Source organism: Heterodontus francisci, chromosome 20 (assembly GCF_036365525.1).
Source record: "Heterodontus francisci isolate sHetFra1 chromosome 20, sHetFra1.hap1, whole genome shotgun sequence".
Lineage (NCBI taxonomy): Eukaryota > Metazoa > Chordata > Chondrichthyes > Heterodontiformes > Heterodontidae > Heterodontus > Heterodontus francisci.
Genome location: NC_090390.1, coordinates 69,256,109 through 69,270,142, shown reverse-complemented (window position 1 = coordinate 69,270,142; position 14,034 = coordinate 69,256,109). Strand labels below are relative to the sequence as shown.

Below are 14,034 nucleotides of genomic sequence, written 5' to 3'. Positions count from 1 at the left end.
TGCTGGTCTTGTGGAACAGAATGATACATATTGTCTTGCAGCTATTCCACCCACCCACCCCCCCCCCCCCCCCCCCCCCACTCTCCCCAGAATGATTTTGATTTGTCATTTCTCACTGTCCCATACTATAGTCAGACAGTTTGTAGTGGGCACTCTAAACTCACCATTAGCTTCTTTGGCATCGAGAGCCATAACAGCGTAATATGATCAGTCGCTTAACTACTCTGGGTTTTTGAGGTAACTTATTACTTAAATACTTTTCTGCTCTCTCGATATCAAAATTACTACAGTGGCCCAGGGAAATACAATGATAAACAATACAAAGGGAGGAAATCAGCAGTAGATGAAATAAGAACAAAGAACAGTACAGCACAGGAACAGGCCATTCGGCCCTCCAAGCCTGCGCCGATCTTGATGCCTGTCTAACTAAAACCTTCTGCACTTCTGGGCACCGTATCCCTCTATTCCCATCCTATTCATGTATTTGTCAAGATGCCTCTTAAACGTCGCCATCGTACCTGCCTCCACCACCTCCCCCGGCAGCAAGTTCCAGGCACTCGCCACCCTCTGTGTAAAGAACTTGCCTCGCACATCCCCTCTAAACTTTGCCCCTCGCACCTTAAACCTATGTCCCCTAGTAACTGACTCTTCCACCCCGGGAAAAAGCTTCTGCCTATCCACTCTGTCCATGCCACTCATAACTTTGTAAATCATGCTGCCCCTCCACCTCCGTCATTCCAGTGAAAACAATCCGAGTTTTTCCCACCTCTCCTCATAGCTAATACCCTCCAAACCAGGCAAGATCCTGGTAAACCTCTTCTGTACCCTCTCCAAAGCCTCCACGTCCTTCTGGTAGTGTGGCGACCAGAATTGCATGCAATATTCTAAGTGTGGCCTAACTAAGGTTCTGTACAGCTGCACATGACTTGCCAATTTTTATACTCTATGCCCCGACCGATGAAGACAAGCATGCCATATGCCTTCTTGACTACCTTATCCACATGTGTTGCCACTTTCAGTGACCTGTGGACCTGTACGTCCAGATCTCTCTGCCTGTCAATACTCCTAAGGGTTCTGCCATTTACTGTATACTTCCCACCTGTATTAGATCTTCCAAAATGCATTACCTCACATTTGTCTGGATTAAACTCCATCTACCATTTCTCCGCCCAAGTCTCCAACCGATCTATATCCTGCTGTATCCTCTGACAATCCTCAACACTATCCGCAACTCCACCAACCTTTGTGTCGTCCGCAAATTTACTAATCAGACCAGCTACATTTTCCTCCAAATCATTTATATATACTACAAAGAGCAAAGGTCCCAGCACTGATCCCTTCGGAACACCGCTAGTCACAGCCCTCCATTCAGAAAAGCACCCTTCCACTGCTACCCTCTGTCTTCTATGACCGAGCCAGTTCTGTATCCATCTTGCCAGCTCACCTCTGATCCCGTGTGACTTCACCTTTTGTACCAGTCTGCCATGAGGGACCTTGTCAAAAGCTTTACTGAAGTCCATATAGACAACATCCACTGCCCTTCATCAATCATCTTTGTCACTTCCTCAAAAAACTCAATCAAGTTAGTGAGACACGACCTCCCCTTCACAAAACCATGCTGCCTCTCACTAATAAGTTCATTTGTTTCCAAATGGGAGTAAATCCTGTCCCGAAGAATCCTCTCTAATAATTTCCCTACCACTGACGTAAGGCTCACTGGCCTATAATTTCCTGGATTATCCTTGCTACCCTTCTTAAACAAAGGAACAACATTGGCTATTCTCCAGTCCTCTGGGACCTCACCTGTAGCCAATGAGGATGCAAAAATTTCTGTCAAGGCCCCAGCAATTTCTTCCCTTGCCTCCCTCAGTATTCTGGGGTAGATCCCATCAGGCCCTGGGGACTTATCTACCTTAATGCTTTGCAAGACACCCAACACCACCTCCTTTTTGATAATGAGATGACTGAGACTATCTACACTCCCTTCCCTAGGCTCATCATCCACCAAGTCCTTCTCTTGGGTGAATACTGATGCAAAGTACTCATTTAGTACCTCGCCCATTTCCTCTGGCTCCACACATAGATTCCCTCCTCTGTCCTTGAGTGGGCCAGTCCTTTCTCTGGTTACCCTCTAAATTCTTCAGTTCCTGCCTAACATTGTTATCATTAGCCTTCCCCCAGTTTAGCACCTTCAGCCGAGGACTACTCTTATCCTTATTCACAAGTACCTTAAGACTTACGGAATTATGGTCACTGTTCCCGAAATGCTCCCCTACTGAGACCAAAACCTGGAATAAACTTTTAATTCTTCACATGCTATGAGACTGTCCTGTACTTTATATGTTAACCTGCAGAAAATAGCAGAATTGTCGACATAGAACTTGTTTGAAATATTCCATGCAAGAACAGTCACAACATAATCTTACACTTGTTTAGCACCTCCAATGTAGTAAAACATACAGAAGGAGGGAATATTTCAAAATGCAATCAAGAGCTGGATGAAGAGTTATGAGGGGTGATTGGAGAAGTTCTGGAGTTGTGTTTTGAGACTGGTGAGAGACAATGCAATGTGGAGAATCGAGCCATGATAGATGAAGACTCAGTAATTGGTAGAGTAGCAAGAGGTAAGGATGCATGGTTGTCATAACTCGAGCAGAGGGTGCAAACTGGCATTTAGGGTTGGTAGAGGTTCTAGATGTGATGTAGTGTAGGATCTTTGGACAACAAGGATTTTAAAGTCAGTGTTTGGGGGATGGCAAGCCCATGGGGGTTGATGAGGACAGGAATGATTGGTAAATGGGGCTTAGTACAGGATAGGGCAAGTGACTGACTTCCTAAATAAATAGCAGGCCAGTGAGGAGAGCATAGGGGAAATTCAGCCAAAAGATAACCAATATATGGATGAGGGCTTCATTGTCGGTTGTGTTGGAATGAGCGGAGGATGGAGGTGAGCAATAAAGGAAATCATTTGAAAAGCACCAATAAATTTCAGTTTCATTATTAATGATTGATGTCTGGTTTCATTCTTATCTATCAAATCATAGCCAGAGAATCACCTGCAATGGCTTCTCTTCCCACTCCTGCACCGTTGCCTCTAGAGTTCTCCAGCAATCTGTTTTTGGCCCCCTCCTATTTCTCATCTACATGCTGCCCCTCTTTGATATCATCCGAAAACACAATCGGATTCCACATGTACACTGATGACACTTAGCACTATCTCAGCACCACCTCTGTTGACCCCTTCTCTGTTTTTGATTTGTCACATTGCTTATTCAGTATTGGATGAGCAGAAATTTCCTCCAACCAAATATTTGAAAGACTGAAGCCATTGTCTTTGGTCCCTGCCACAACCTCTGTTCCCTGACCATCATTTCCAATGTTGGCAACTGTCTGAAGCTGAGCCAGATTGTTCGCAACTCTGGTGTTATGTTTGACCCCGAGATGAGTTTCCAACTGCGTATCTACTCCATCAGCAAGATTGCCTACTTCCACCTTTGTAACATCACCCAGAGTTCCCCAGGTTTCACTGCAAGGATCATTGTTTTTGTGATATACACCACAAATGAGTTGGATATTGGAATACGTAGTAAAATTTCAAAATCTGTTGATGGCAAACTTGGAGGTGTGGCAGACAGTGAGGATGATACTACACAACTGCAACAGGACGTAGATAGGCTAGCAGAATGGGCAGACAAGTAGCAGATGGAATTTAATACAGAGATATGTGAGGTGATGTGTTTTGGCAAAAGGGATAGGGAGAGGCATATAGACTAAATGGTACGGTTCTGAACAGTACAGGGACAGAGGGACCTGGTTTCATGTGCATAGATCTTTGAAGGTGGCAGGACATATTGAGAGTGTAGTCAACAAAGCATATTGGGATCCTTGGCTTCATAAATAGAGGCACTGAGTACAAAAGCGGGGAGGTTATGCTGAACCTTTACAAAGCTCTGGTTAGGCCACAACTAGAATATTGTGTCCAGTTCTTGTCACCACGCTTGAGGAAGGATGAGAGTGTGCAGAGAAGATTTACCAGTAGGATTCCAGGGATCACGGATTTTAGCTACAAGTTTAGGTTGGAGAAGTTGGAGTTGTTCTTGGAGCAAAGGAGATCCGAACCTGCCCCAGCTCATCTGTTAGCTCTAGACTTGACTATTCCAGTGCTCTCCTGGCTGGGCTCCCATCTTCTACCCTACATAAACTTCTGCTCATCCAAACTTTGCTTCCCAAATCTTAAATCATGCCAAGTCTCATTCACCCATTACCCATCTGTTTGCTCACCTACACTGGCTCCTGGTCTGACCACGCCTCAATTTTAAAATCCTCATCCTTGTTTTCAAATCCATCCGTGGCCTTGGCCCTCCTTATCTCTACCCATACAAACCTTCAAGATCTCTGCAGCCTTCCAATTCTGGCCTACTGCTGATCCCTAATTTTAGTTGCTCCACCATTAACAATTGTGCTTTCAGCTGCCTTGGCCATAAGCTCTAGAATTTCCTTCCTTAACCTTTCTTTCCCTCTATCCCTCTCTCTTCCTTTCAGATACTCCTTTAAGATATAGCTCTTTGACCAAGCTGTCCTGATATCTCCTCCTGTGGCTTAGTGTCAAAAATGTTTTTATTGATAATGCTCTTGTCAAGTGCCTCGCGATGTTTTACTATGTTAAAGGTGCTATATAAATGCAAGTTACTAGTGTTGTTAATGTGATTGTTTGACTTTAAAGCAAAAATCTTTGTGTTTATTGTGCTACTTATGTTCCAGTTTATTTAGCAAACAAGTGAGTGTTAAATGTATTGTGTTTCCCAACAGCTAAAGGTTATATATCACCTGTAATTGCAACAGATTTCTGCAGAGTAACCGTTTAATTTTGACTTTTGTGGAATGTTGATCTCATGGAGAATTTTTCCAGACATTTTCAGAATTCAGCTGCATGACTTGCACGCTCCATCTGTAGACAAGATTTGTACCTTTTTTTTTACACATTTATTGCCCGCACAATTTGAATTTTATCCTCAATAGTGAAATAAAAATCATTGTTCAGTTTAAGATTAATTGTAGGACAAATCAGCATAATCTAATTTACAAGCTATTGTCCAAATGTTTTTTGGAAAATAATGAATTTTGGGGAGGGAGTTATATTTTTGCAGTGCTGTTGCCATAACGATTGTTGCACAGTACATCATATTTTACAGTAAGGTTTATGAAAATGTCTCCAGTTCTGTTTCTGGCCATTCAAATGCTGGGGCATACACCTATATAGGCACACATATATAGAGAGCTTACCCTAATCAAAAATGGGCTAGGAAAACTCTGGCTAAAGGAGTTTTCTCTTCATGTTAACACATTTCTGTTCATTCACATTTCGCCATCTCCCTGCTTTGTCTTGTAGCCACTTGCAGTCTTTCCTATGCAAGGTAGTTTAATAATACATAGCTGCATACCAGAGTTCAATATTTAGACACTTTTAAGACCTGAATACAGATTGACAGTGTTAATCAGAGCACCTCATGATACCTTAATGGCATTGTTTAAAAATAAAATTGGATCCGCTGCAGGGACTAAATAGATAGATGTGTGCGAATGATATAATTGATGCAGAACAGGTTAAAACTAGTTCAGTAAAGTGCAGATTGCAGAAATTCATCCATCACACTATCATTTAAACATTATTTTATGTCAGCTATTATGTGATGATTTACATTTCTTCCTAATGTCATGAGAAGAATCTTGTGCGTGTAGAAAAAGTAGAATAACTAAATCATAGAATTGCTTGGACGTTTACAATAAATCCTGGATACTAAATGATAAACTGTAGATCAGACTCGTGCAATACTGTTGAAACTAAAGTATGGGAACATTGACTTGTCTTGGTACAGTTAAATATTGCTTGTTTCGTATATAACATCATTGTAGGTATTGCACAGTAATGCAGATCTATTACAGTACGGCTGGTAAGAAATATCCAGACATGAGAATGCTGTGAGGACATTGCAGATTTATTATTCTATTTGTCTGACACATTTTATTTGCAAAAATGAACTTTTGACTTATTTCTGCTGTTTCATTTATTAAAATGGAACCTATTGCTGGATGGAGAGGAGGATGTTGCACTTTGAAAATAGAAACTCTGAAGATGTCACTGCAGGCATCACAGTGCAATATTGGAAGGAATTTCCTGGGACTTCAGTAACAAACAAATCATTAATGTTGTAGTTACAGGCGCAAGACAAGTTGACAATAATTGATGCTGCTTTATTTACTAGTCACTGGCTGTTCAGAATCTTTTCTGGTGTATATGTTTTTTTTAAGCATTACCAAGTGTAGCCTCAGGTGGCTGAAGTTTTACATGCTGTTATTTGCAATTCACTTATTAAACTGCCCTTTCAGACAAATCTAGAAAAAAACCTTGACAAGGCCATTGCTACAAGGGATATAGATGAAGCAGAGAAGCTGAGTGACGGCCTAGCTGTTTCTGAGGTAAGCTGCTAAAACACAAGCTAGCAGATTTTATCTTGATAATTAATAATTCTTGAAACTTTCTGCAAAATAGACAAATATTGGAATTGTTTAGGGCGTTCTTGGAGACGAAGGCCAGAACTTTTCCATGAGAGCTGAAGTCCCACCACTGGGGCCAAAAGTGGGAGGTGACCCCGCTTCAGCTGGTGACTGGACCCAGGGAGGTATATTCCCAGAGTGACCAGTTAGGTGGCCGCCACGGGCTGCCGTCCCAATTAATGATGGCAGTCCGCCCCCAAGAATTGCCGATCCAATCAGAGGGTCGGCAGCTCAGCAGCACCACCAGTGGTGGCCATTGCTGAGGCTAGAGTTGCAAAGAGAGGGCACCTCAGTGGCCAAGGCACCCTCAAAGAGGGACAAGTGGGGTAGAGGGACGCCAGGGCTAAGTAGGCAGGCCCTAGCAATCGGGGCGGGAAGGGGTGGCCATGAGGCACAGGTGGCACCATTGCCGCAGAGGCAGCCGTTGCCACTGAGCAGCTCCTCCATAGGCCATGGAGTGTCCAGACAGGAGGCATCCCCACCACGCCTCACTGGGAGGCTGCCGTTTCTGGGCGGTCTCCCCAAGTGGCGGTGACCTCCCCCCATGACGTGGGCAAAATGCCTGCAGAGGTGGGAAGAAGCCCTTATTGGCCACTTAAGTGACTCAATTTGGCTCCTGCCAGGTGGCTGATCTGCCAACTTTACCACCGCTGGCAAAATAGCATGGCAGCAGGAAGACATTGGGCACCCCCCCCCCCCCGATGCCTTTCTGCAGCATTTTGCCAGCCTTCCCACCTCCGTGTCCGTTGCCAAAGACCTGGTAAAATTCTGGCCCAAGAGTCTATTTTTTTAACACTTCCTTACAGGTGAGCTTTCCTTTTTTAATTTTTTTCCCACCAATATTCCCTTTCTAAAGGCATTGGCTCAGATTACGCAGTAGGAATAACAGTGAGGCTGTTAGCAGTCACCTCACCTTTATTATGAAGTAAGTCTGACAGCTACTTCCACCATCTGCATATGGCAGATTAACGCAGACATCAGGAAGTTGCTGTCTGATTTGTCCTGCTCCTCCAGAAGCTTCATGACATCGGTACCTCAGAGACTCAGCATTAAAATGCACAAAGGGCGTGATGTTGCACTACTTACCCTCTAATTACCCAGTAAACAGTCCAGCAAAAGTTAGGGCTGGTGCATTCAAGTGTAAATGAATTTTTAACGATCTCTCTGGCACTGAAAATTTACTTTTATAAATGTGGAGTCTCATTCCTTAAAATATTAACTATTGTTGGATATTTTATAAATATTTTTTCTACTTCTTTCTCTTTTATATTTCTCTCTTAATCCCATCTTTTCCCTTGCTTTATTTTGCTTTCTGTCCATGATTTTACAAGATTCTAATTTATACTTCCTGATTGTAGACTGCTTCTCTCTAAGGAGTCTTCAATCTGATTGATTGAGGAGCCTCGCTGTTGCTTGCCCTGCTCGAATACGTGCCAGATCCCCCATAGAGGGTGGCATGCTGAAATGGACCTCAAATTACTGTAAGATGCCACGCAAAAGCCCAGTAAAATTTTGTGGTTGCTGTAAGCATAATGAACGATGAGCTCTGTTTGCTCACCGTTGACTGCAAAATCTGGATCAGTGGATCCTTGCTGGGCTTTTGTGCCACAGGTACTCGTATTTTGCCTGGACACCCATTCTATATGCTTGAGCCAGATGGTGAGTAGACCAAATTGAACATAGAGAGCTGTACCACAGCTGTACCTGTGCTCCCCTGACACCCGTGCAGTTGCAATTCCAGAAGAAATCACTGGAGAGTTTTTCCTTCTGCCTCACAGGTAATAATGCCAGTTGTAGCTGCTGTGGCTTGAGATCAGCAAATTCAGCATAGACTGGGCGTCAACCTTGCAATCCCCCTAGTTTGCACGGCTCAGCGAATCATTGTGGGGATTCTGGTGAGGTACTATCAGTGCAAAGAATTTCTCCCTTTTATGCCTAAATAATATAATAGACCTAAAGAAAATCCCTGAAAATTTGGAGAAATTCCTCCAGCACGTAACTGCAGCTGCCACCAGAATCCCAGCCAGCTGACATTCCTGTGGCCCACAGTTGGCGAGCTGCTTTGGGACACAGCTCACAGTCAGTTCAAATGAGACTCGGGCTTCAAAATCGTGGTGGCCTCTTCACTACTGTAAAGGCAGGCTGTTGCTGGTTGACCACTCAAAAGTCCAAATCTACCCCTCTGTGTCAGCCAAGCATGTGAGATCCTTGACTTGACTTGCAGTTTTGGGTCTCGACAAAAGTTGCATTGTGGTCCTGCCCACAAAGATTTCACCTCACATTTACTATACAGTAGAAGTGCAGAAAAGGAAAATATTTTCATTAAAACTATAGCCACCTAAAATATATATTTTTATGATTCTGCAATTCTTTGTTTAGAAATTGTTTTAAAAAAAAAATTATATTGCAGCCTCGGGCAGTGAGTCGAGTTTTCTTTCATTATGGATGTGGTAGGTGTTTCTTACATGTGGAGTGTACTTGTCCTTTTAAAGGGACTGTAATAGCATTTCTCCGCCAAATGAAAAAAATGAAGTAAAATTGTAACTTAGTTTATTTGAACGATTCCTTGAATTTAGAAATGTGCCATTGGCTTTATAAATGTCTCTATCTAAATCTTCCAGCAATGTGTATTGGAAATGCTGAACATTATTTTCATGTGGGTCATTTTGAAAGCTGAAAAATATTTTCAGTAATCTAGGAGTTCAGTGAAATTTTAACTTAGTGGTATATGAAGCAGTGGAATATACAGGATTATGCGGAGTGAGTACAACAATGGCACTAGTTTTTGATAATGACGTCCTTCTGTGCTTCAATGTTGTGTGGGTATTGTCAAACTCTTATTGTAGCTCCTTTGGTAACTATTAAGGAATTAGTATTGAGTTAGTTTTAGGTATACTTCATGGACTGCTGCACAGATGTAAGATTAAACTCGGTTCTCCCTCACGGTTAAATTCCATCAGAATCATGGTACACAACACTAATGAATTTCAACAACCATTAACTGGATTTCCCTTCCTCCGTTCCAATGCAGGATTTTTGTGGTAAATTGTATAGTAGTGGACAGTAGTATTAATGAACGCTGGAGGAACAGCCAGTTTTTACTGAGGTGTTTCAAACTCTGCCCTGCGTTGCCAATTATGGCACCTTGGAAGTGATGTAGCTGTAGCACTATACCATCATTCTCGCTGTAAAATATGACATGCTAATTGATATTAATATTCACAAATGCAGCTTGATAATTACTGTGGCTGAATCAAACCCAGTGTTTGTACCACGGTACTTAAAGGTGCAGGTTGTATCCCATGATGTGCCTCACGTCATAGTTATAGAGTCATAGAGTTATACAGCACAGAAACAGGCCCTTCGGCCCATCGTATCTGTGCCAGCCATACAGCACCCAACGTGCATTGGTATTTTCACTGTGCCAAAAAGGACTGTTTCATAGCAAGTTCTCCTTGGTCAAACGACAGCCAAGAGTGATATTTCGATGAACAGAAAGTGCTCTGATGACATATATTGAAGGTGGTGTACATTAATTTGCCAGTATTCACAATAAGCACAATTGAATCATTTTTGCTTTCTTTACAAAGTATGGACATTGTTTTTTTCTTGGAACTGTGACAAAAAGTTACCATCCATGCTTTATTTAAAGAGGAAATAAATTACTTCAATCATGCGGGAGAAATTCAGTCCTGCTTATTTTGAATGCTGGCATGGACATGCTCTGCTTTCAGAATGTCAGCAACAGTACATACTGTCAATCAAAATGTCATTCTCCATTGGCCTTCTGTTGGCTGCTCACCAGAATGTAAATTTTAGTCTAAACTGGGAATAATTAACATAATGAGGTTTTTTTTGTTCTAACCTCTTCGCTGGTGCTCAACTAGTGTTAACGTAGATATGAATTGAGGTTTGTGTTGTACAGAATTTTTTAATTTGTAAGTTTGTATGTAAATTGGTTCTAATTAGCATAATACATGGCAATTTTATCCCTGGTGGCAACAATTCATATTCTGCAATCAAGTTTAGAAATAACCTAAATTGTTTACAGAGAAGTTGTATTTATTAACCCTAATAGTAGAGGCTCTATCTGCCAAGTTTAATAAATATAAAACTGAGCTCTTAATGAAGATAGAAAAGCATTTTTAAAAGTAGGTGGCACTACAATCCCCTCCCATACTTCATCCATTTACACCAATAAAGCATTTGAGTACTGACATTTATGAAAAGATGGGAATGAATTATAGTTGATGCAACATGCCAAGTTTACAAATGATTGATTACTAGCCATGTAATTATAACTGATAATTAGCAGACAAATGTGGAGTCTCATTCCTCCAGAATTTAATTTTTGGAAGTTTAAAAAAAATAATTTTTAATACTTTTTTTGTCTTTTATATCTCAATCCATCTTTTTTTCCCTCATTTTACTTTCTGTACATAATTTTACAACTAATTAAATGTTTGAATTGACACTTCCTGGTTTATGGTCTGCATGTCTGTGAGGATTCTGCTGATTAAAAAGACACTCTTGAGGGATTTTACCTGGACGACGGAGGTCTTGCCAGTGCTTTAGCGGGTAGTTAAGAGTCCCATATCGCCTCCTCTGGGGAAGGCCCACCAAATCAAGTGCCAATTACGCACTTAAATTGACAGTGGCGGGCCTTCCTCAGGATCAAGAACACCGGTGACAGAAGTCCCGCTCTCCGAGCTGCTGCCCAATCAGAGGTCGGCAGCCCTATTACTGAGTAGCGCCACCGTGGAGGCTGTGGCTGCTGCTGATAATGCATCCACTGGTACCCGTGGATCGCCGAGGGACCCAGGCCACAAGTGAGTCAAGGTGGGAGAAGTTTTGCACGGTGGGAGCTGCGGGGGAGGGGGTGTTGTGGGGTTAACAGCAAGGACAGGAGGGCGGCTCTCAGAGGGTCCCTCTTCCCAATGCCGGTTCCCTTGTTCAGGCATTGTGCCTTTTAACAAGGGATCACCACCCCGCCCCACCCCCCCCTCCACTCCGGAGCTGGCAAGCAACCCGTGTGGGTTGTCACTTTGAAGAGTGACACCGTGTCACTTTTCCCTGCCAGTTGATTTGTGTATACGTTCCTTTCCTGCCCCCATTTCTCTGCCATAGGTCTCGCTGATGGTTGCCTAGAAGGGTCGGCAGCTTTACTGCCCGCTTTATGGCTTGCCTTCTTTTGCATGTAGTCATCAAACTTTCAGATTTCCAATATCCTCTGTATTTTGAATTTTTAATACAGCTTCAAGGGGAGATGGTTTTTGTTGTGGCTAAAGCAAGGCGGCAACACTGTGGAGCTGCAGGAAACTGTCTGGCGGCAGGAAGAGTTCTACCAGGGCCCCAAGTATTTCAGTTTCAGTCAAAGGAGATGCCAGTGAAGCAAGTTTATAAAAGGAGGGAAGTCTTCTTCCCTGTAGAAGGAAAGTTGGTGAATAGGCAAAGAAAGAGATTGGACAACATGCAAATGCAAGGAGTATTTTCTCCAGGACTAGGCTACAGTGTGGAAAGAAATGTAATGATCTTACTAGGAGTGCCAAGGTAAAGCTTCCTTTCACATCACTCATTCATTCTGCACAGACATGCTGGATCCTACCTTTGCTTCTGCATACTCAATCCTTTCCTTCCCTGCTTCATATGGTTATCCATGAATCAGCAGGAAAGACTTACTCTACCTGCTTTCTGCTTTTACTCGATGCCCCCATCGACTGCCACTGCCTTCACAACTACTCCTCCCTCTGGGACAGCCTTGCTACTGTTTTTGTCATCATGCATATTCTGGCTTATACATGCTGAGATTTGAAAGCCAAGGGCACATACTTACCTGGCTCCACTCTTCTTTCAGGATAAGTTTGCACATAACCAGAAGGAAATGACCAGCATGCTGTAAACACTTAACCAAATGACCCTAATTGACAAAACAGAAATATACACAACAGTCACCATTGGCGATTGCAAAGTTAGAGGACTGTCACAGGAAGGTCTGTTGGAAAGGTCATTCCCACCTCTTTTGAGTTAACTCTTTCAGTCACAGAATCACTAAGTTAAAGAACAGGGCAAGCTGGTATGCCACAGTGCTGCCAGTGATCTAACAATTGCTTGCCTCCTAACCCTTCCCCACTCTAGGTCCGTGAGAAAATGAGGATAACGGTTCCAGCCAGACTGCTAATGAAAGCCTTGATGATGCACCATCACTTTTTTTTATTCATTCATGAAATGTGGGCAACGCTGGCTAGGACAGCATTTATTGCCCATCCCTAATTGCTCTTGAGAAAGTGGTGGTGAGCTGCCTTCTTGAACCATTGCAGTCCATGTGGGGTAGGTACACCCACAGTGCAGTTAGGAAGGGAGTTCCAGGATTTTGACCCAGCGACAATGAAGGATTGGTGATATAGTTCCAAGTCAGGATGGTGTGTGACTTGGAGGGGAACTTGCAGGTTGTGGTATTTCCATGCAACTGCTGCCCTTGTCCTTCTAGGTGGTAGAGGTCGTGGGTTTGGAAGGTGCTGTCTAAGGAGCCTTGGTGCGTTGCTGAAGTGCATCTTGTAGGTGATCCACACTGCAGCCACTGTGCGTTGGTAGTGGAGGGAGTGAATGTTTGTGGATCGGGTGCCAATCAAACAGGCTACTTTGTCCTGGATGGTGTTGAGCTTCTTGAGTGTTGTTAGAGCTGCGTCCATCCAGAGCATGATTCCATCATGCTCCTGACTTGTGCCGTATAGATGATGGACAGGTTTTGGGGAGTCGGGAGGTGAGTTACTTGCCGTAAGATTCCGAGCCTCTGACCTGCTCTTGTAGCCACGGGATTTATATGACTACTCTAGTTCAGTTTCAGGTCAATGGTAACCCCCGGATGTTGATAGTGGAGGATTCAGTGATCATAATGCCATTTTGTTTGCCTGGCACCTGTGTGGCACGAATGTTACTTGCCACTTATCAACCCAAGCCTGGGTATTGTCCAGGTCTTTCTGCATTTCTACACAGACTGCTTCAGTATCTGAGGAGTCGTGAATGGTGCTGAACATTGTGCAATCATCAGCGAATATCTCCAATTCTGACCTTAAGTTTGAAGGAAGGTCACTGATGAAGCAGTTGAATGTGGTTGGGCCTAGGACACTACCCTGAGGAACTCCTGCAGTGACGTCCTGGAACTGAGATGATTGACCTCCAACAACCACAACCATCTTCCTTTGCATGAGGTATGACTCCAACCATTGGAGAGTTTTCTCGCTGATTCCCATTGACTCCAGTTTTGCCAGGGCTCCTTGATGCCATACTTGGTTAAATGGTCATTTAGGTATGCTATGACCTGGCCAGCAGCAGCATTGAATTCACCATCCCACATTACTTAATTAGTGAGCTTGAGGAAAGAAGGGAATTCACCGAGCACAAGTGAGCAAAACAAGGAAGGTCAACTCGCACCCTAGCTCTGACAGAGGTGTAGACTTCAGTGGCTCAGCATTTTAAGAA

The 14,034-nt window shown here is 43.2% G+C and overlaps 1 protein-coding gene across 3 annotated transcripts in view; it reads left to right on the top strand.

Moving 5' to 3' along the window:
- Nucleotides 1-14,034, top strand: part of fam204a (family with sequence similarity 204 member A) — an 88,076-nt gene that overhangs the window by 44,532 nt on the left and 29,510 nt on the right. For all 3 annotated transcript variants that reach the window (XM_068052989.1, XM_068052988.1, XM_068052987.1), the window contains exon 7: nucleotides 6,388-6,477. In XM_068052989.1, the coding sequence (XP_067909090.1) occupies nucleotides 6,388-6,477 (90 nt within the window). The remainder of the gene's footprint in view (nucleotides 1-6,387; nucleotides 6,478-14,034) is intronic.